Source organism: Mus pahari, chromosome 6 (assembly GCF_900095145.1).
Source record: "Mus pahari chromosome 6, PAHARI_EIJ_v1.1, whole genome shotgun sequence".
Taxonomy (NCBI): Eukaryota; Metazoa; Chordata; class Mammalia; order Rodentia; family Muridae; genus Mus; species Mus pahari.
In genome coordinates, this window is record NC_034595.1 from 77,106,045 (window position 1) to 77,127,785 (window position 21,741).

Genomic DNA, 21,741 nt, shown 5'->3' on the forward strand with positions numbered 1-21,741 from the left:
AGTCTAAAAAAAAAAAATCCTACAAATACAATAATATATGCCCTGATCTGTTCTGTCAGTAGTTATTTGTTTTTTTACATTTTTCTTTTCTTTTTCTCTTTCTTTCTTTCTTTCTTTCTTTCTTTCTTTCTTTCTTTCTTTCTTTCTTTCTTTCTTTCTTTCTTTTTTTTTTGGTTTTTCCAAGACAGGGTTTCTCTGTATAGCCCTGGCTGTCCTGGAACTCACTCTGTAGACCAGGCTGGCCTCAAACTCAGAAATCCACCTGCCTCTGCCTCGCAAGTGCTGGGATTAGAGGCGTGCGCCACCACACCCGCCCCCCCCTTTTTTTTTTTTTACACAAGAAATTTTTGCATAATTCTGGGCACGTATGCATGTAAAACATACCCAGATCAAACACTTAACTGATAACAAACCATACATTTATTTTGAAACGATTCCTTGGTCGGCATATAAATTATCTTTATTATAGACTAAACACGCCTGCATACTAATCACATGGGTGTGCTTCTTTTTACACAGATAATTAACTGTTGGTTGGATGTTGGATACTGCAGGGCAAAGAGCATCTTAGCCACCTTCAGCATTTTTCAGAGTTAATCAATTTTTTGATCTTTGCAGTCATCAATGCTGAGGACACATTGAATAAAAATAGAGTACTGAATGGCAAACGTATGCATAGAGCCATTTCAGAAATTGGAAATTCTGGCCTAATCCCAAACGTGAATTCATACAAGTTTATTTTCTTTTTTGTGAAATTCAAGTCAGCAACTCAAAAAGCAATTTTAAAAAAATTTATTTATTTCTTCTATGTATGTGAGTACACTGTCACTCTCTTCAGACACACCAGAAGAGGGCATCAGATCCCATTTTGGGCTGGAGAGATGGCTCAGAGGTTAAGAGCACTGACTGCTCTTCCAGAGGTCCTGAGTTCAATTCTCAGCAACCCCATGGTGGCTCACAACCATCTGTAATGGGATCTGATGCCCTCTTCTGGTGTGTCTGAAGACAGCTATAGTGCACTCACAAACATAGAATAAATAAATCATTAAAAAAAAAAAACCAATAAAACAATCATTTTAACATGATTCAATCGTAAGACACACTAATTTAATATCCGCATGCTGAGGCTTGATGGCAGGAAAATGTTAAATCTTGGTTTAGAGGGGGGTGGTGGCGCACACCCTTAATCTCAGCACTCAGGAGACAGAGGCAGGCAGATCCAGCCAACCTGGTCTACAAATTGAGTTTCAGGACAGCCAGGGCTACACAGAGAAACCCTGTCTGGAAAAACCAAACCAAAACAAGGTCTTTGCTTTGCTTTCCATAATTAAAGCATACCTTCCTGCAATGGCAAGACCCTCTGAATTTACCGTAAACACACTGAGATTCTGGACTTCATAGGGTCTTGAATCTGAGCCAAGGTGTTTCGGGCAGTACTTGGCAATGTTGTGTGATGTGATGGTGTATGCATGGTGCAAAGTGTGTGTGTGCAAACCAAGTGCACATGGATTAGAACCAAGGCTGCAGTGAACTTGTGTGATGTAACAACACAGGTGAAGTATGTTGGGAGTATGTCAGATTCATTATGTGTATGTGTTGGTTGGGGTTTTTTAAAAATTATCTAATATTTTAATTTCATGCGTTTTGCCTGTATGTATGTCTGTGAGAGGGTATTAGATCCTCAGGTGTGAGCTGCCATGTGGGTGCTGGGAATTGAACCCGCATCCTCTGAAAGAGCAGCCAGTGCTCTTTATCACTGAGCAATCTCTCCAGCCTCCAAACCTTCCATCCCCCCCACTCCCTATAGTTTTAAAGACAGGGTATCTCTGTGTAATGGTTCTAGCTGCCCTAGAACTCACTCGTAGACCAGGCTGGCCTCAAACTCAGAAATCTGCCTGCCTCTGCCTCCCAAGTGCTGGGACTAAAGGTGTGTGCCACCACTGCTGGGCTGTTTGGTTTTTTAAGTTACCTTTCAGGTGTTATTCTTTAGGAACCTTTCACTCCTGCCAATATTTGACTGTCCCCACATTCAGCGCCACCGTGGGTTTGTGACTCACAGTGGAAAAACCACACCCTAAACCCTCCTTGCTTTCTGTCTTTCACCCCAGATTCATCTGACATAAACATTTTCCTGGGCACACTTTGCTTAATACTTTTTTTGTCCATTGCCTGTGTAGCTGCCTGCTTCTGCAAGCACAGGTGAGTGACTTCCTCTTACCCATGGGTGCAGAAGTCCCTTCCTGCCTTCCCAGATGTCCGGGCCCCAATCTGGGAGGTCTGCCCTAACACCTCTTCCCCTCGTCAGCTGCCAGATGGCAAGCTTACCCAAACTTCACTTGTCTCCTTCTGCAGCAGAAAGACTTTCTTCTGGTCAAATGTGCCAGACCCAGCCCACAGTAGCCTGAGCTCCTGGTTGCCTACCATCATGACAGAGGTAATCATGAGGCAGAGGGGAGTATAAACTGTGACTGGCAGACAAGGCAGAGTCATCAAAGGAACACACACCTGAGCCCCACTTCCAACCACACACACACACACATTCTGCTTTGGAGAGATATAGGCCTGAGTTTGACTCTCCAAGATTGGTCACCTCACTACTACATTAATGCATGGGTGGCAGAGGATGGGGTGGGGTGGAGGTCATGTGTCAGGTACATGGTAGGAATGGACAGCTGACAGGCAAGTATAGCCCTTTGTGCTCTGCCGCATAACCACAAGAGAGAGGTCATAACTACCTCATCTCAGGAAGGAACGATGTGTGGAGCAGACATGTGAGATAAACCATGCTGTATTGTGTATCCCTGGGTTCAGGAAACCTTCCAGTTGCCCAGCTTCTGGGACTCCAGCGTGCCGTCAATCACCAAGATCACTGAACTGGAGGAAGACAAGAAACCAACCCACTGGGATTCCGAAAGCTCTGGGAATGGTAGCCTTCCAGCCCTGGTTCAGGCCTACGTGCTCCAAGATCCAAGAGAAATCTCCAAGCAGTTCCAGCCTCCCTCTGGCACTGGTGACCAGGTCCTCTATGGTCAGGTGCTTGAGAGCCCCACCAGCCCAGGAGTAGTGCAGTACATTCGCTGTGACTCCACTCAGCCCCTTTTGGGGGGGCCCACCCCCAGCCCTAAATCTTATGAAAACATCTGGTTCCATTCAAGACCCCAGACCTTTGTGCCCCAGCCTCCAAGCCAGGAAGATGACTGTGTCTTTGGGCCTCCATTTGATTTTCCCCTCTTCCAGGGGCTCCAGGTCCATGGAGTTGAAGAACAAGGGGGTTTCTAGGTCTTTGGGGATCCTTGTATCTTGAAGACCCTGGCCTATTCAGAGGAGAAGAGCCCTCCGCTGAAATCTACTGGCCCTGAGAGAAGCAGAAGGGCCCAGTGTGTCTCCGTCTCTGGCCCCTAGCACCTCTCCTCCACTCTGACCTTATCAGGCTACACCCTGAGGTCACCTACTCTTACACCCTAAGGTCCAGATAGGTACTGCTTACAGCCCACCGGTCACTTCCATATAAATTCAGTCCGTTGAACTGATTGTAGGTTTTGAGTAGGGGCTGGTATTTTCAGAAATTCTGGCTGGACATGGTGGTACATGCCTAGCATCCCAACATCTGGGAGGAAGATGCAGGAAGATTGCAAGTTCCAGGCCAAGCCTGGGCTAGCCTACATAGAGAGATCCTATCTCAAAAATTAAGCAAAAGCTGAATAAATAATAAAGTTTTCTTTTTTATGACATGTACTTGTTTTGTTGGGAGTGGGGGCTCACAGGCAGAGGTCAGAAGACACCTACCTTGTGGGAATTAACTCTGGCTTCCAGAATGTGGATCTTGGGAAGTGAACTCAAGGCTTAGTGACAAGCCTTCAAAGGAACACACACCTGAGCCCCACTTCCAACCAGACACACACACATTCTGCTTTGGAGAGATATAGGCCTGAGTTTGACTCTCCAAGATTGGTCACCTCACTACTACATTAATGCATGGGTGGCAGAGGATGGGAGGCATCTCACTGGTCTCAGAAAGGAGCCTCTTGAGCATAGCTAAGTGTCTTCTACCCTGCTTGTTTGTTTTTCTTTTTAGCACTAAATTTCTTTCTTTCTTTCTTTTTTCTTTTTTTTTCTTTTTTTTTTTTTTTTTTTTAGATTTATTTATTATAAGTAATTACACTGTAGCTGTCTTCAGACACTCCAGAAGAGGGAGTCAGATCTTGTTACATATGAGCCACCATGTGGTTGCTGGGATCTGAACTCTGGACCTTTGGAAGAGCAGTCGGGTGCTCTTACCCACTGAGCCATCTCATCAGCCCCTCTACTTTTTCTTTATATTTGCCTTTGCATCTCTCATTTCACTTTTATCACAGCTGAGTACTGAATACTGACTATTTAAACGTGTTTTGTATATAGCTGCTTCGGTCTATAGGCTGAACAATGTAAAAGACATTACTACCAATCTCATTTGATGTTTTGAGTACACTGCGGCCCATAAAGGTAGACTTTGCCCACAGGGTCTCATAGTAATGGCTCACTACCCTTCCAAAATCTTCATCCTTAGTCACTGGGATACAAAGCCAACAAAAGAAGGCTGGAATCTGGGAGTTCTTACAGGGCCCCGGTCTCTGGAGGAGGGCAAAGAAAGTATATTAGCCTCTGGAGAGGGTAAGGACAGTCACACAAAAGCCCTAAAATAACTAGGACCTAAGGCAGTGGTTCTCAACCTTCCTAATGCAGAGACACTTTAATACGGTTCTTCATGTTGTGGAGACCTCTAATAAAATTATTTCTGTTGCTAGTTCATAACTGTCATTTTGCTACTATTATGAATTGTGACGTAAATATCTGATATGCAAGATATCTGATGTGTGACCCCTATGAAAAAGGTCGTTCAACAACTTCCACCCACCATGTGCCTTGACCAACAGGTTGAGAACCCAGGACCAGGTTAAGACCATAAGGAATTTAGAAAGTGATTAGGCCGGATGACAGGTCAACAGGTGACGTTTTCGAGTTCACACTGTGCTCCAGGTCTGTTAGCATAGAGACAGGCCCGCCCACCAGGCCAAACCCCTGGGCTCCGCCCCAGCTCCTTGACACTGCGGGGCCGATCCATTCGCTCAGCCCTCGGCTGCTCTTGTCGCGCTCTCACCTCGATTGGTCGAGTCCGAACCGGCATGGCTGCGCCCGTGTAACCTGGGAGCCAACGCGGAGCGGACAGGGGCGGCCCGGGTCCCCGTCGAGTCTGGAGTCACCATGCTGCGGGCCGCGTGGCGTGCGCTGAGCTCCGTTCGTGCCCAGGCGGTGACACGGGCCCCAGTCCCTGCGCCGAGGGGCGGAAGTGGCGCCAGTCTGCTCTTCGCACGCTGCGGCCTGCAGCCTCCGAGTGAGCCGCCGAGCTGGGTCCCGGGGGACTGGGCGACGATGGAGGAGACCAGGCACCCGGAGACCCGGAGAAAGGCAGTGACAGGACGAGGAAGAAAGGGTGATGGCTGGGGGAGGGGTGATGAGGCGGGAGATAGGAAAGTAAGGCGGTAGTTAGGTGCAGGTGCCCGCCGTCGATGGGAGAAGGGACGTGCGGGGCTGCGTGGCGGAGTCTCAGCCCTCTCTGTTCTGCATGCCTAGGTCTGCTGCGCGCCGCGCGAGCATACGCCGCCGTCCAGAAACCAGGTACGAGGACTTGGGTTGTTGAGACCGCCTGGAAGGCTTGGGGTGGACCTGGGGACGGAGGTGGTGCGAAAAGGGACAAGCCAAAAGACACCCCCCCCCCCCCACACACACACACACATTCACGTGCTACAGAGCGTTTGTTTAGGGGGTGCACGAGAAGGTAGGAAGTAAGCGCTTTCGAGTGAAAGCATTCGCTCATTTGACAAGACAGCTCACCAAAAGCTCCGCTTCGGGGTGTGCGACCCTACTGTGTCAGATGAGAGAGTGAGGTCGGAAGCCGCGTGTGGCTGGCAACACTAGAAAGAGTTACATTCTACGAATGTAACACTTTTTATCTGCAATTCTGAGACGAAGGATGTAGTTTCCCATCCTAAGTTAGCATGCCTTAGGGCCCTCTAACAAACCCGTATTATTTGAGGCAAGTTTGCTTTTCTTGTGAGCCAGCGCTGAAATGAGTGTCAAAGGATCCATTGGAACCCAGTTATCAGGATTCAGTCATGGCAGCCTATGAAAAGCACCCTTAACCCCGTGCACCATAAACTGTGATATCATAGTCTTTATTGCTACTAGTGTCCTTTGCATAACGGCAGGACAGAGTCTGGCTTGAGAGGATAGATCATCTTGGTCGCGCTGGACTGGATTGGACTCCAGGCTTCAACCTCACTTTCAGTGACATAGTAGGAATGCACACACAGAAGTGGAGCTTTCAGTGATGTGTACTGGCTACTGACATTCCCTTAAAGCTAGCAGCGTTTCCTCTCATCCTGTACTTCATTCACGCGGTCAACCAGCAAGCTTTGTGAAGTGCTTCTTCTAGACGAGCCTATGGACTAGACTGGGGAATCGAGTTAAAAAGGAGCCAAGCTCACTCCTGTCCACGGGAGAACCTATCGCTGTGAGGAATCTGATAACTGTAGAGCCAAGTCGGGTTTGTGTTGCAGGCACAGTGCACATCTTGGGAAAGGCCCCTCATTTGCAGCATGTAGCATGCAGGTGCTCACAAGGCTTGCAGAAGAGAAACTGAGCTAGCCTAGTTGAGACCCTGGGTACTTGCCACAGATTTCGGAAGTGAGTGGGAGGAGTGGAGCCTGGGAGGATGGGAGTTCGCGCTGAGTATTTTCCATCCTGTATTTGACAGTCCAGCCCAAGCAGGATGATGAGCCACCCTCCTCCGCATTCATCAAAAAATACAAGGACATCATCCCTGGCATGGAGAAGTAAGCAGAAAGAAACGTGCTTGTGGGTGCGGGCGTCCCTGGGAGGATGGACAGGGAGTAGGAAAGGGGGTGGCCTAAAGACTTGGCCTGTTGTTCTTGAAGAGAGATTCTGTGGAGCCCTGGATGTGGTGAGCACGGGTGAGGGCCGCAGGTCTGACGGGCTCAGGTGGGCACTGGTGAGGGCCGCAGATCTGCTGGGATTTTATTTTATTTTATTTAGTTTTTCGAGACAGAGTTTCTCTGTATAGCCCTGGCTGTCCTGGAACTCACTCTGTAGACCAGGCTGTCCTCGAACTCAGAAATCCGCCTGCCTCTGCCTCCCAAGTGCTGGGATTAAAGGCATGCGCCACCATGCCCGGCTCATCTCTCTTCTCTTGACTTCACAAAAGCCCTAGAAGAGAAGAAATTGTGTCCTGTTTGTACCAATGCTTTGTGTTATACAACTAAAAGACAGAGCTAGGACTGGATTCCAAAGATGACAGACACCAAAGCCAGAGTCCTTCTGCTTAGCCCCGTACAGTGGGCTGGCGCCAACCATCCTTACTGTGCAGTCTGGCTGTGTCTGTCTGAGGTGGAAATCCTTCCTTTGCCTGAGACAAGACCAGGACATTCAAGCCAACAGCCCCAGTTGTCTGGCTGTCCTCAGCCCAACAGACCAGAGCTGCATTTCTTGTAGAAGTAATTGTCATTTGTTCTTGCACCTTAAATGGTTTTAACAATTTATTTTTACTTATGTTCATGTGTGTATCAGCGTGTGTATATGTGCCCATATGTGTGAGTGCCCACAGGGGTCAGAATAAGGCATTGGAATCCCTGGCGCTGGAATCACAGGAGGATGTAGGCCAACTGCTATGGGTGCTGGGACCAAACTCTGGCCCTCTGCAAGAACAAGTGCGCTTAACCACTGAACCATTTTTGCAGTCCCTACCTTTTCTTTCATTTGTATTTATTACCATGCATGTGTGCATGACTGGGGGATGCAGGTGCCTGAGAAGCCCCCATGTGGAAATCGGAGGACAGCTGTGTAACGTCAGTTCTCCCTCACAGCTTTATGGTTCCCATGGTCAGACTCACACAGAAAGCACCTTTATATATCTGACCACCATCCTTCTTCATTTTCTGGCTTTTGTTTCAATTTCTTTTTAGATTGATTTGTGTGTATGTTTTGCTCACGTGTATGTTTGTGCACCACATAAGTGCCTGGTGATTACAGTGGTCTGAAGAGGTCATTGGGTACCCTGGAACTGGAGTTATAGATGGTTATAAGCCACTTGTGGGGGCTGGAAACTTGGGTCCTCTGCAGGAACAGTGCTCTTAACTACTGAGCCTCTCTCCAGCACCCATAGCACCCCCCTTAAGATAAGTCTCAGTCTGCCATTCTTCCTTTTGAAACAGCATGGACAGGCTAGATGGCTCAGTAGTTACAAGTGTTGCTGCTCATCTGGAGGACAGTTTTGTTCCTGTACCAGACAGCTCAAAAATCACCTATAACCCAGAGCTCCACAGGGACGTAACCCTCTTCTGGCCTCCACAGGCACCGGTGTGCCCATGAATATAGTCTACACACATACAAACACATAAACTCTCATAGAAAAAAATATGTCTTCCCCTTCCCCTACCCGTCTCATTGCTCTGGGTTTTTTTTTGCAGGGTTGATGATGTTGTGAAAAGAATTTTGTCTTTGGAAATGGCCAGCAGGGTGAGTGAGTACCCGTGCCACCCTGTCTTCCCCCTGGGAACTCCATCTCTCCATCCTTCTATCCTTCTATCCCTCCATCCCAGGCCTCCCCAGTCAGAGCATTTATCTCACAGTCATTCTCTACCCAAACCAAGCACCACGAAGAGAGTTGTGTTCCTCCATTGTGCCTCTGACATCTCATAAACAGTTGGTGCACGGTAAAGATGATGTCTTAGGGTTTTTTTGTTTTTGTTTTGCTGTGAAGAGGCAAACTAAGGAAACTCTTAGGGAAGAAAGCATTTACTTTGGAGGCTTATTTCCAATTTCAGAGGTTTAGTGCAGTGCAGGTCTATGGCATGGTACAGTCATGGCAGCATGCAGGCAGACACTGGAGCAGTAGCTGAGAACTACAGCATGACCCATAGGCAGAGAGACTATGGGACTGGCCCACCCTAGTGATACATGTCCTCCAACAAGGCCATGCCTTCTAACCCTCTCAAATAGTGTCACTCCCTGACGATCAGGCATTCAAATATAAGACCTTGTAGGGGGCCATTCTCATTCAAACCACCACAGATGCATACATGGATGAGTGAGTGAGCTCATCTTCAGGACCTTCAGCCAACAAACTAGTTACTTAACTTTAGTTCTAGCCTTGGGTTCCCGAGGCTACGGAGGGGCATGTGGTTGGCCAAGGCTCTAGTGAGTACAATAAACCCTGGCCCGGATGCTGTAACTGTAGCCTCCCTGTCAGGAAGGTTAGTTTTTAGAGGATTTGCCCATTCAAATTTCCCCCAATTTCTGTCTCCAACAGAAAGAGAAGTTAAAAATCAAGCAAGAACAATTGATGAACAAGATTGTGGAAAACCCTAAGGATTCCAGAACCTTGGAGGCTCAAAGTTGGTCCAGGGGCCCTTGGTAGTGGGGGTGCATAGGAGTCTGCTAGCTGGTACCCAACCTAGGCTCTCGATGTGGCTTGGGAAGGGGAGAGGCATGCTGGGACTCTGGATCCCAAGTCCAGCGATGCTAGCGTTGACAGCCGAGTCCTGCCCGTTGCTCTGTGCGAAGGCAAACAGGTCATCTGTCTTCTCTGGAGTCTCTGCTTCCAGAGCAGAGTCTGAAGATGGAGCTATCTGGGGACAGGGCTGAGGAGCTATCTGGGGACAGGGCTGAGGTTCTATTTGTTACTTTGTGGTGAGATTGAGAGGTTAGAGAAGTATACATACTTTGGAAACAAAAATTAGGCTACTAACAGTGAGACCCACATCTGTGTAATGCTGTCATGCCCACGAGCGCGGAACATTTCCAGGTTCCTGTTTCGGTTTCCAGCTGGAGTTGGCAGTAACCCTCATTAGATGTGAGTGACAGCCTACCTCTTGAATAGAACCAGGAAGTAGCAGGGGAGTGACTTGGTGGCCTTTGCAGTGTCTGCAGGGTTTCTTCCTTCCCAGCCGCCATCGGCATGCCTTACAGCTGGTATTACCTCCTGTCTCGGAGCCTCAGCGTGTATGGTGTTCTGCCTGCCGGTGTATCTGTACACTATGCCTAGTGCCAGCTTCAGATCCCGTGAACTGGAGTTACAGACAGTTGTGAGCCACCATCTGCTAGGAATGGAACTTGGGACCTCCTGAAGATTATCTTAATCCTGTGTCATCTCTCCAGTCATATAAATAAGTTTTAATTCTGAAACCTTAATGGAAACACAGGGAAAAAAAAGTAAAATTTTGAGAGTTGGCTTTTATTATTATTACTGTATGTGGGAGGATATGACATGTGAGTGCATGTACACATGTGCCACATAGGACAATTTTAGATGTCCTTCCATCCTTCCACCATGGATTCCAGGGATTGAACTCAGGTGTCACATTTATGCCACAGTACCTGTACCCACTGAGCCACCCCTGAGTCCTCTTGACAGGTTTAGGTTCAATGATTAGCTGGGACCTCTAGCACAACAGTGAATATTAACCATGACAGCATGCTAGAGTTCCTGAATTTAATGTTCCTGCAAGTGTGTTCAACCTGAGGTCTGCAGGCTGCATGTGCCCCAGGGAAGCAATGAATGCAGCCCAGCTCAACACAAAATCATAAGCTTAGTTAAAGCAGTTGAGGGGTTTTTTGGGTTTTGTTGTTTTTAGGGTGTTTGTTTCCTTTTAGACCAGTGGTTCTCAACCTTCCTAATACTGCAACCCTTTAATACGGTTTTTCATATTGTAGTGACCCCCAACCATAAAATTATTTCGTTGCTACTTCATAGGTGTAATTTTGCTACTATTATGAATTTTAATGCAAATATGATATGACACCTCCAAAAGGGTTTCAACCCACAGGGTTGAGAACTACTGTTTTAGACACTGTGTCACTGTAACCCCAGCTGGCCTGAAAACTTGCTATGTCAACACCACACAAAGATCTACCTGCCTGTGTCTCCATTATTTTTGTAACTGAAGTGCATGGCTCTCAGGCATGAGCTTTGTAGATGAAAGCATTGTATCACAGGGTCAAAAACAGGACGACAGTGGTGCTGGTGAGGGTGCTGCTCCCCAGCCAGGCCCAGGGAATACCCATAATTCTAGGTAAAGGGAGAAAGGCGAGCTGGTTACAAGTCTGGGCTACATAGCACGTTTAAGGTCAAGCCGAGCCTTATGATGAAACTGTGTCAACCACCTTCTCCCTCCACACACATTCACACACAATGCTATTTGCTATGGTAGATAATGGCCTTTGTGGATTCAAGTATTTCCTTTTCTTGAGCTTGCTTTTCTAGTAGAAAGATGATCCACAAGGTATTTGTATGTTTGTTTTTGAGATTTTGCAATTCAGAGTGCTTTAGGATTTAGAGCTATACAAAAGCATCGCTGATTGTTACTCCTTTGGTTCTTAAAACACGAGGTGGGCCTGGGCCCCCCCTTCCTCCATGCCAGCTCTCATCCTCTGTGGTTTGTGGTTTCAGTCATCGCCTTGACTGTCAGGATCCGAAATTATGAAGAACACATGCAGAAACATCGAAAGGTAAGCCCCGGGCTTCGCTAAAAGCTAAACCACAGTAGCAAGGATGGGGGCAGGGAGTAAAGGACTCTTGGTCCTAAGAAGCTAGTGACTGTGACACCAGAGAGGTCACACCCTCAACCCTAGTAAGGAAAACACTCCCCTCCTGCCTCTAGAGGGACAAAAGGAGCCTTACAGACTCTGCTGGGAGTTATCAGTGGTCAAGAAAACAAGCTAGAGCATGGTCACTGCCCGACACCTAGTGAGTGCTTAGTAAATAGTTTTTAAATGCATGGATAATAGCTGTCACTTCTACCTAAAGTCACGGTGACTTTGGGAAGCCTATTGGTCTGAGCCCATGTTTTTCAACATCTGATGAGTGGGATTCTGCCACAGAACTGCAAGGAGTGCAAGAATTAATACTAGCAGTCAGTGTGGCACACAGTGCATCTCGGCTCTCAGCCGGTGTCTCATAACCTCTAGAACTGCTTCTTTCAGAGGAGCAATCTCTCCATGGAGTGAGTGACAGTGTCCTCAAGGACACTGCTAGGGAGTGATGCCTGACACATGAAATAATCTTGGCAATCTTGCCCAGGGCTCGTATCCTAATCACTGTGTCATTGCTCAGCTGAGCAGCACAAAGCTGCTAGAAATAGGAAATTGCTGGTGTTTTGGTCCCTGTGTCGAGAAGGCTGGTTTTGAACTCTCCATCCTTTTGCTTCAGCTGACTGAAGCTAAATTATAGGGTATGTGCCATCAGACCCAGCCACTAGTGGGGTGGTTGTTGTTGTTGTTTTGTTGTTGTTGTTTTAATAAGTATGCAGTTGTAAAGACAGACTGATGTAGCCTTGAGTGCTCCCAGGAGCTGGTTGAACATGCTCTTTGGAAATTAGTTTTGGTCATTTGAGATGTAGAATCCCAGCTCCATTGCAGAGCCCCTCGGGGAGCAGGACCTGGAACAGAGGGTGGGGTTCTCTTTCTTCCTACTCCAGCTGACAGCCTCCTGAGTGCTGGAGAAGCTCAGTGGATGCGTGGGACGGGGAGACGGAGACTTGGAGTCAGAGCAGGCAGGAGACGCAGATTCAAGGCGTGCCTTCAGGGTCCACAGTCTAAAGACCTACGGCAGGCAAATATGTTCTCTAAACTTTGTTTTCCTGTCTGTAAACTAAACAATGACAATACCTCCTGCAGAACTGTAGTAATGTTTACATCAGATTGTAGGGGCATTTCAATTAAATGATGAAGTGACCATATATCATTAATGGGAAGAAATGTTAATACTTATAAAATACTGAAATTAAGAGTAAGTATAATGGGGCTGGAGAGATGGCTCAGCAGATAAGAACACAGACTGCTCTTCTAGAGGTCCTAGCAACCACATGGTGGCACAACCATCCGTAATGAGATCTGACTCCCTCTTCTGGAGTGTCTGAAGACAGCTACAGTGTACTTACATATAATAAATAAATAAAATCTTAAAAACAAAAAGAGTAAGTATAATGGCTTAAGCCTGTCAGCCCAGCAAGCAGGGAGCTAAGACAGGAGAATTGCCATGTGTTTGAGGACAGCCTGGGTTACAAAGTGAGTCCTTGCCGGGCGTGGTTGCGCACGCCTTTAATCCCAGCACTCAGGAGGCAGAGGCAGGCGGATTTCTGAGTTCAAGGCCAGTCTGGTCTACAGAGTGAGTTCCAGGACAGCCAGGACTATACAGAGAAACCCTGTCTCGAAAAACCAAAAAAAAAACAAAAAAAGAAACAAAATGAGTCCTTGTCTCAAAACAACAAGTGATAGTAATACAGCTTCTTCTATAGGACAAAGCCCACAAACGCCATCTGCTGATGAGCATCGACCAGAGGAAAAAGCTGCTCAAAATCCTCCGTCAGACCAACTATGATGTCTTCGAAAAGACATGCAAGGAGCTGGGGGTGGAATATACCTTACCCCCTCTGCATTTCCAGAAGGTTCACCGCCGCTTCCTGGCCAAGAAGGCTCTGTGCATTCGGGTATGAACTCATACACTTGGTTGCTTTGGTCAGCCTCCCTGGACTGAGGTGCAAAGAGTAGGAGAGGGAAGCAGTCTGTTTCTGACCAAGGCCTAGAACTGGCTCAGGTCACCAACACATGTAGAAAAAAATGGGGTTTACACTGAGATAGTTCCCACCAACCTGCTCCAAATCCAAGGTTTTACGTAAAATGACAAAGTCTTTTCCTACCCCCTTTCAATCACCAGGTTTACCAGGAGGTGCAAAAGCTGAAGAAGCAAAAAAGGGCCTTAAAAGCTGCTGCAGCTGCTGCCAAAAAACAAAAAAATGAGGGGGTGCCAGAGAACCCTTCAAATGCCCTACCAGAGAAGACCAAAGTGAACTAATAAAGTCTGTTCCCTTGAAGAATGATGGAAGGTGGCCTTCTTTTTAACCTGAGAAAGAGGAGTTTATTTTTAATTTTGCTCTGGGATCTCGGAGGCAGAGTCCCTGCCATCACCCAGAGGACGCAGTCATAGAAACAGATGCATGGTGTTTCAGAGTGGTGGTGCTGGCAGCTGTAGCTGTCTACTGGATGGTCCTAAGGAATTCGGAGGAGTTTACTGGCCAAGAGAAACGCCATTTAGGCAGAAGAACTTCAAGTTAAAAGGGAAAGAAATCTAAAGGCATACATTCAGGGACAGTGAGACTCAAACACTCTAACTTTGGAGTTAGGGCTTCAGTCTGTGAATGGGACTCAGGTATATAAAAACATTGTTTGCCAGCCAGTGGTAGAGTACACCTTTAATCTCAGCACTCAGGAGGCAGAGGCAGGCAGATCTCTTGAGTTTGAGCCCAGCCTAGTATACAGAGTGAATTCCAGGACAGCCAAGGTTACACAGAGAAACCCTGTCTTGAATGAATGAATGAATAAATAAATAAATAAATTCCGTCTGGGCCTCATTCTGAGAAGGGAAATGCCACCAAGAGAAAGCTATGTTAATGTGCTACTACCAAAGAGCAGTTGAAAGATGAGGACTAAACCAGCGCGGTTTGGGAGCTGTTGAGGTAACTGAGGCCCTGGGTGTGTGGTTGCCTATGGATACTGACTGAGCTCTGGTGTGCGAATGACTAGTTCCAGCACTTGGGAGAGACAATATCATTTCAAGGCTATCTTGGGTTGCATGGCTACTTTGAGGCCAGTCTAGACTACATGAAATCCTTTCTCCAAAAGTTTAATTGCCAAGGAAAGATATGTAAAAAGGACAATGGGCCACGTGAGGATGGGAAAACTGAGGTCATCCCTGAGATGGAGGAGGAGGTGAGTGGGTGGGAAGAATCAGAAGTGAAGCTGTACTGTTATCACTTCCAGGAGGAACCCTGAGGGAGGCCTTCATAAGGTGGACCTCTAGTGGACACCTGTGTAGAGGTCCTGTGCTACAGGACTAGGCACCAGCCTTTCAGGGAGAGAACGCCACAACAGTGGATCAGGCCTGCAGGAAAGGCACTCTCAAATGTAGCCGTGGGCACTTCAATATTGCCTGATTTTTTTTTTTTTTTTTTTTTTTTCGAGACAGGGTTTCTCTGTATAGTCCTGGCTGTCCTGAAACTCACTTTGTAGACCAGGCTGGCCTCGAACTCAGAAATCCGCCTGCCTCTTCCTCCCGAGTGCTGGGATTAAAGGCGTGTGTCGCCACGCCCGGCAGTGCCTGATTATTAAATCCTTTATTCCTCAAGCCTGCTGCCTTTCTGTTTTTTTGTTTTGTTTTTGTGTGTGTGTGATGGAGGAGGGGGAGGTAAGGGGGTTCCAGACAGTGTCTGTGTAGCTCTGGCTGTCCTGGAACTCTGTAGACCAGACTGCCTCTGCCTTCCAAGTGCTGAGATTAAAGGCTCTTGCCACCACTGCCTGGCCTAATCGTCTTTCTATTGAAAACAGGCTCAGGAAATGTAGACAACTTGTTCAAATTTGAAAGCTGAGTAGTGTTCTTAAAGACAGGGACCCAGTCCTGACTGTCCTAGAATTTGCTCTGTAGACCAGGCTGGACTCTGCTTACGAAGTGCTGGGATCGAAGGCAAGTGCAACCACGCCTTGCTGCTAGCCCTGTCTTGATTCTAGTCCATGTATACAGTCTGAGTACAGAGGGGAAACTCTGAAAGGGAGGCTGTTCTGCCAAAACTTGAGATACTGTTGGGAGCTGGGCAGGTAACAAAATGCATAAGGCCCACCAGAAGATAAAGATGTTTATTACAGGTGGGGCTGAGGTGTTAAGAAGCTCAGGTTGCAGCCAGGCAGTGGTGGCACACGCCTTTAATCCCAGCACTTGGGAGGCAGAGGCAGGCGGATTTCTGAGTTCAAGGCCAGCCTGGTCTACAAAGTGAGTTCCAGGACAGCCAGGGCTATACAGAGAAACCCTGTCTCGAAAAAACCAAAAAAAAAAAAAAAAAAAAAGAAGAAGCAGCAGCTCAGGTTGTGCCGGGATCACAGCACTCCCGGAGCCAGAGGCAGGTGGCTCTCTGAGTTCGAGGCCAGCCTGGTCTACAGAGCGAGTTTCAGGACAGCCAGGGCTACACAGAGAAACCCTGTTTCAAACAAACCAATACAAAAAGGCTCAAGTTGTACTAGACAATTTTTAAAAGTTTGGCTCTTGGGAGGAAAGAAAAACGGCTAGAAGGTGTGATGCGGAGGATGCCAGAAGCAGGAAGGAAGACATTAAAGGAAATGTGCTGTGTTTTGTAAGTGGCGCCTTTTGAAATTTAGTCCAACAGCATCAAAGCAGTGACACCGAGGAACGTAGGGATACAGAAAGGGGAATTAAGGAATGTGGGGATTCTACAAGGAAAAAGGAGGTGGCTGATTATTAAGGGAGGTGGATGTAGGGTCCAAAGCTCAAGTCTCAAGATTGCTGTGGCTGGAGAGAAATGCTTAGCAGAAACACTGAACTCTACAGGGATCATCTGAAAAGGTCCAGCCGTAGGTGAAGAAACGTGAGGGTGCTGCTTAAGCCGCTAGGTGGGCCGGGCTGGGTTGCCTCACAGAGTAGTAAATCCGGTGTAACATCGCTTCCGGGAGGGGTTGGAAAGGAGACAAATGATATAACTAATCGAGATGAGGGACTGATATATAACTCAGAGTGCCTTCGTGCGCTTGCCGTGACCTCACTGGTTCCTCTGCGCGTCCCTGGGAAGTGGTTCACAAATCTTCCCGCAGCACAGCAGGCGATGGCGGACCGCGACGCTAGACGACTCTAGGCGAGCGGCTCCGAAGACGCTGGGGCTGACTTTCCTAGTTTACGGTGCAATGGCTGGGCCACGACAGATAGGTGCGGCTTGCTGGAACACTCCCGGCGACACCAAAGCTAAACTGGAAAAATCAAAACCAGCGCTCCCGGGAGGCCAAAGGTGCGCGCCTCCGTTTAAACCAATCCCCTGGAGCGATCTTCGTCACTTAGCCCAATAAGCGCCGGTCTTCGGGCCACCTCCTACCAATCCACTATGTGATTGGTTCGTCTTTCTGTTCCCCGGCGTTGCCCCAGCAACCGGGTTATGGACGCGTAGGGGCCTCCAGGCTGCTAAACCACAAACCCCGGGGCTCTTCATTCACCTACCCTGCGGGTTTCGGGCACTATGTCGGTTCGGACACTGCCGCTACTCTTTTTGAACTTGGGAGGGGAGATGCTTTACGTCCTAGACCAGCGACTGAGGGCCCAGAACATCCCCGGAGACAAGGCCCGCAAAGGTAAGTAACGCCCCCGCAGCCTTGATCTGTCTCCCTCCTCACCGCACTAAATGTCCCTATCCAGAGCCGCAGCCTAGCACCAGCACCACCACCCCAACCTCCGCCCTGATACCTACAGGCAGACCGGCACCAGACCCCCTTTCCCGCATCCCAATAGCCAAGCCTCTGCGCACTTCTCTTTGACAGCCGGGTATCTTTCTCAAAAGACGCAGAGCCCATGCAATTGGAAGCCCTCGGGAGTCAAATTAATTCTCCAAAAGAGCTTTCCCCACAGAGAAACCTAATACATTGGCCATACTTACAGTGCCTGAGCCCTCGGTTTCCCCGTCTCTGGAAATCTGTCTATTTCCCAAAGTAGTTCCAGTTGGCAATATACTTTTGGCAGGTATAACCATCCGTTTAACCCCACGAAACAGATGGGGACGCCCGCGTCTCTGTCCTCCTCCTACGTAAGCAGAAGCCTGGTCATTTCTAGAACTGTAGGGCCCCAAAATAATATAGATAAGAACGAAAACGTACTTCTTGATTTTGCAAGTGTTGGAAGGAATTGCAATTGTGAAAATACTTTTGGAAGGCATGTAAAATGCAAAATTATGCCATGTGTAGTGCAGAGAGAAATGTCCACCCAGAACACGCTGCCAGTTTTTCTTCTCAGCAAACAACTTTGGTTACCAAATTTGCTGGGCTTAAGTATTTCTTAGCAGAGGAGTAAACATTTATATAAAGGACAACTGAACACTAATGAAAACTCGATTTCCTCCCAGAGGCTTATGTCCCCTCCATTGACTTTAAAACAGGCACATTCAGATTGTGTGTCTGATTTTGTGTAAGGGCATGCATAAACAGACAAGAGAACTCCCTGGACCACTCCCTTCCATTCCTTTCCAGCATTGCTACCAGAGGGCTTTACAAAATGCAAATATGTCTAGTATGTCTCTCCTTAAAACTGAGGTCAACCTTCCACTCCTATCTAAATGGAGACCAAGTCCTAGGCAGGTCACATTGGGACCCTCTGATTAGGACACTTTGAGTCCCAATTACACCAAAGTGTGTGTAGATCTTTAACCTGTGTCCTTCATGACCCCGTCTTTTCCCCGACCTCCTGTACCACTGACTGAAGAGTCTCGCCCCTCCGGAGCCTCCTCCTTCCTCAGGAGAAGGACCTGGTTCTGTTCTCACTGCATCCTCCCCATGCTTCTCTCTACCTCACTACATGGCGGGCAGGTCAGTGCTCAACTGTTTGCCTGTGTCTCCCCACTCATTTGTCCTACACGTGTTTATACTTCAGCATCTAGCACTCAACTCGAAGATCAGAATAAAACAGTGCTCAGTACAGGTTTGCGGAACAACCTGCCGTGTTGTTATAAGCTATTGTGCTCCTTCCTCAGGGGCCTTCTTTGTTTCTTGCTGCCTGTGTGATGCGATTTCACTCAGGCTAATAGCCCCAGTGGAGGGACAGGCTCCATTTCTCTAGATAGTCCGCATCTTGGAAGACAATGTAAATTAGCAATTTGCATTATTAACGTGGCCTTTGAAGGCATACAGGTCTAGATCCCACATTTTAGCTAGCTGTGGGATCTTCAAGTGTGACGACCTCTGTAAGCTTGTTTCTCTATAAAATGATGATAATAATACACACCTGAGAGCAAAGCTATAATGTGCATTTCATGTTCATACAATTAGTAGTTGGCGTTGCCTTTCCAGAGGAGGTCTGGGCCAGAATCTGAGGGGTCAGGCTCTGTCTTTAAGAACTGTACTCCCAGGCTGCAGAAAGCCATCCCTGCAGTTAGGAGCACTCACTGTACTTTCAGAGGGTCAGTTTTCCATTCCCAGCATCCTCTGGGAAGCTTACAACCACCTGCAATCAGATTCCAGGGGATCCAACACCCTCCTCTGACCTCCCAGAACATGTGCATACCCAGACACATACACGTAATTAAAAATAAAAATTTAAAAACCAAGAGCTGTAGTCATTAAATCAAGTACTTGGTGACCGAGGCAAGAGGACCCCTGCAAGTTCCAGGCCAACCTGGTCTACCTTGTAAGTTCTGGGCCAACCTGGTCTATCTAATAAGTTCCAGGCCAGCCAGTACCACATAATAAGACCCTGTCGCAAAAGTTCAACAATACATACAATCTTTTCCTTCATCAACGCCCCACTATTCTCTCTTTTCTGAAATAAGGTTTCATGTAGCAAAGGCTGGCCTTGAACTCTGATTCCCCGTTCCCACCCCCTCAGTATTGGTATCCTAGTTGTGTGCTACTATACCAGAAAATGTTAAAAGTGATGGTCTTTTCTGGTTTACCTAGACTCTTGTTTATGGAGTCTCAACCATCTTTAGTGATTCATTTTCATCCACTCACTAATTCCAGAGTTTATGGCAGATGTCACACCATGTGAGATTCTGGGGACAACCAGATCGAGCCCATCTGTCCCTGGAAGTGGGTGACTGATGAGTGCAATCTGTAACCGATTCCAAAGCTCAAGACCCATCTCCATAATGACAACAATACAATACTTGTTTTGCTTTATTGCAACAAGGTTCACACTGTTCCAACAGCCTTCTCTGCCTCAGCCTCCCAGGTGCTGAGGTTGTAGGCAGGAGCCACCACTCATGGCTGGGCAGTGGTGGTGAAAGCCTTTAATCCCAGCACTCAAGAGGCAGAGGCAGGTGGATCTCTGTGAGTCTGAAGCCAGACTGGTCCACAGAGCGAGTTCCAGGACAGCCAGGGCTACACAGAGAAACCCTGTCTTGAAAAAAAAACAAAAAAAAACAAAACAAAAAAAACAAAAAAAAATTAAAAACAAAATAAAAACAAAAAAACAAAAAGAAAAGGAAAAACCAACTGTGACGCCCAGGGCTCTTCTTCCATATAGATAACACCACCGTCCAGTTTTACAAGGAAAACCAAAGTCGCTTTGCTAGGCTTTGCAGAGCTGGTTGGAGAAGCAAGTAACTTGACAATCCTGCCCTTGAGACCCAGAGTTCCCACTCCTAACCAGCATGTCCTGAAGTGCTGCTGCACTGGGCTGCCTCATCTGAAGGGGCTGTATGGGAATCTTGTGGGAGTTGTCTGATAGGAAAGGGAAGGCTTTCAAATGTGTGTGTGCACACACACATATATACACAAGCACAAGCACATGTACATGCACGTGTGTGTATATCCACCTAGCTTCTAAAAGAAATGAAATAGTTGGCCAGTGGGGCCTTGTAGAAGAGAAAGAGAGCAAGACAGCATAAAATTTAAAAGTTAAGCGCTTGTCTATTCTGGTGTTTAGTGTGGCTGCAGGAGCTGGAGCCAGTACCGCTGGGTCAGAGGGTCAGATGCCTGTACACAGGCCTATAAAAGCCCAGACATGGTAAATTAGTCCTCGTGAATGCTCTGGAGGAAACTGTATTTCTTGGAGCCGTTTTCATTATCTTAGACAACTAATTGGTCTCCCGGAGGCAGTCCCTGTTCCCAAAAGGCCAGCACAGACATTGCCGTTTCTCCCCCAATGCAGCCAGAGTTTAGTGGTGAACACTTAATGGGGTGGCTTGTGAGAGTTGCATACTAAACGTTGTCCCACATTTTAAGCAATAGGGTGGGCTGTAGAAGCCGCCTCTGCCTCACTTCTGTCCTCATAAAACCCTGTTACATTTTGTTCCTCATTACGGGAAAGGAACCTGAGACACGTGAGCACGTGACTGTGAAGTGACCTTTCTGGTTTTTTGTTTGTTCGATTGTTTTTTGTTTTATTTTGTTTTCCTGAAATGTGTAGTACTGAGGGACTAAACAGCTGTGGAATTCTGTTCTGGTTCAAATGTAACAGCCAGCCCCGAGCCCCGGGGCCTACATCCCATGCAAAACAAGCTGGATTGTCACAAACAAGTCATCTGGAGAATAATACGTCCGCCCTGGGGATACCTAGCCTGGCATTTTATAGAGGAAAGTAGGGGACGAACCTGCAGCTCACTAGAGCCCTCTGCTGGCACTGGGTACCATTGCTGACTGGAGTGACCTGGTGTTTTCCATTCTGTTTTATCCACAGCAGACCAAGGAGGGTCAGACACACCTTCAAGAGGATAAAAACTCCCCATCTCTAAATAACTGCAAGCCTGTGGTGCTAATACCACAGAGAAACAGCAGATGGTGATTCAGCCCCCCCCCCCAAACAAACAAACAAATCACTGCTTTAGGAAGGACAGCCAGGACTTCCTCTCCAAAAGCGTCTGACTTGACCAGGCCCCCAGAACTGGGGCGGGATTTAAAAAGCCTCATGCACACGAGGCAAGAGCGCCGCCATTGAGCTACTTCTTCATCCAGCCAGATTTAGAGCTAGCATCTCACTAGGTTGCCTTGAATTCACTCTGTAGGCCCAGTTAGATCTGAAACTTTTGACCCTGCCTGAGCCTTTTGTGTAGCTAGAATTACAGTCCTGTGCCACAAGGCCCAACTATCCTTGTGAGGAGAAAGAGTGGGGAGGGGGGGAGGGAGGGAGGGAGGGAGGGAGAGAGAGAGAGA

The 21,741-nt window shown here is 47.6% G+C and overlaps 3 protein-coding genes across 5 annotated transcripts in view; all 3 read left to right on the top strand.

Annotated features, from left to right (window-relative positions):
* The window catches only part of Csf3r (colony stimulating factor 3 receptor), a 17,424-nt gene extending 13,770 nt beyond the window's left edge, over positions 1-3,654 (top strand). For both annotated transcript variants that reach the window (XM_021200952.2, XM_021200953.2), the window contains 3 exons: positions 2,109-2,199; positions 2,353-2,434; positions 2,812-3,654. In XM_021200952.2, coding sequence (XP_021056611.1) covers positions 2,109-2,199; positions 2,353-2,434; positions 2,812-3,279 — 641 coding nt within the window. In that variant the 3' untranslated portion in view covers positions 3,280-3,654. The remainder of the gene's footprint in view (positions 1-2,108; positions 2,200-2,352; positions 2,435-2,811) is intronic.
* Positions 3,655-5,102: 1,448 nt separating this feature from the next.
* On the top strand, positions 5,103-13,928 carry Mrps15 (mitochondrial ribosomal protein S15). The gene is made up of 8 exons (XM_021200659.1): positions 5,103-5,371; positions 5,611-5,655; positions 6,794-6,872; positions 8,523-8,571; positions 9,365-9,449; positions 11,504-11,562; positions 13,350-13,541; positions 13,769-13,928. The coding sequence occupies exons 1-8, from the start codon at positions 5,242-5,244 to the stop codon at positions 13,904-13,906; spliced, it is 777 nt and encodes a 258-aa protein (XP_021056318.1). The 5' UTR covers positions 5,103-5,241; the 3' UTR covers positions 13,907-13,928.
* Positions 13,929-17,038: 3,110 nt separating this feature from the next.
* The window catches only part of Oscp1 (organic solute carrier partner 1), a 28,041-nt gene continuing 23,338 nt past the window's right edge, over positions 17,039-21,741 (top strand). For both annotated transcript variants that reach the window (XM_021200576.2, XM_021200577.2), the window contains exon 1: positions 17,039-17,235. In XM_021200576.2, coding sequence (XP_021056235.1) covers positions 17,124-17,235 — 112 coding nt within the window. In that variant the 5' untranslated portion in view covers positions 17,039-17,123. The remainder of the gene's footprint in view (positions 17,236-21,741) is intronic.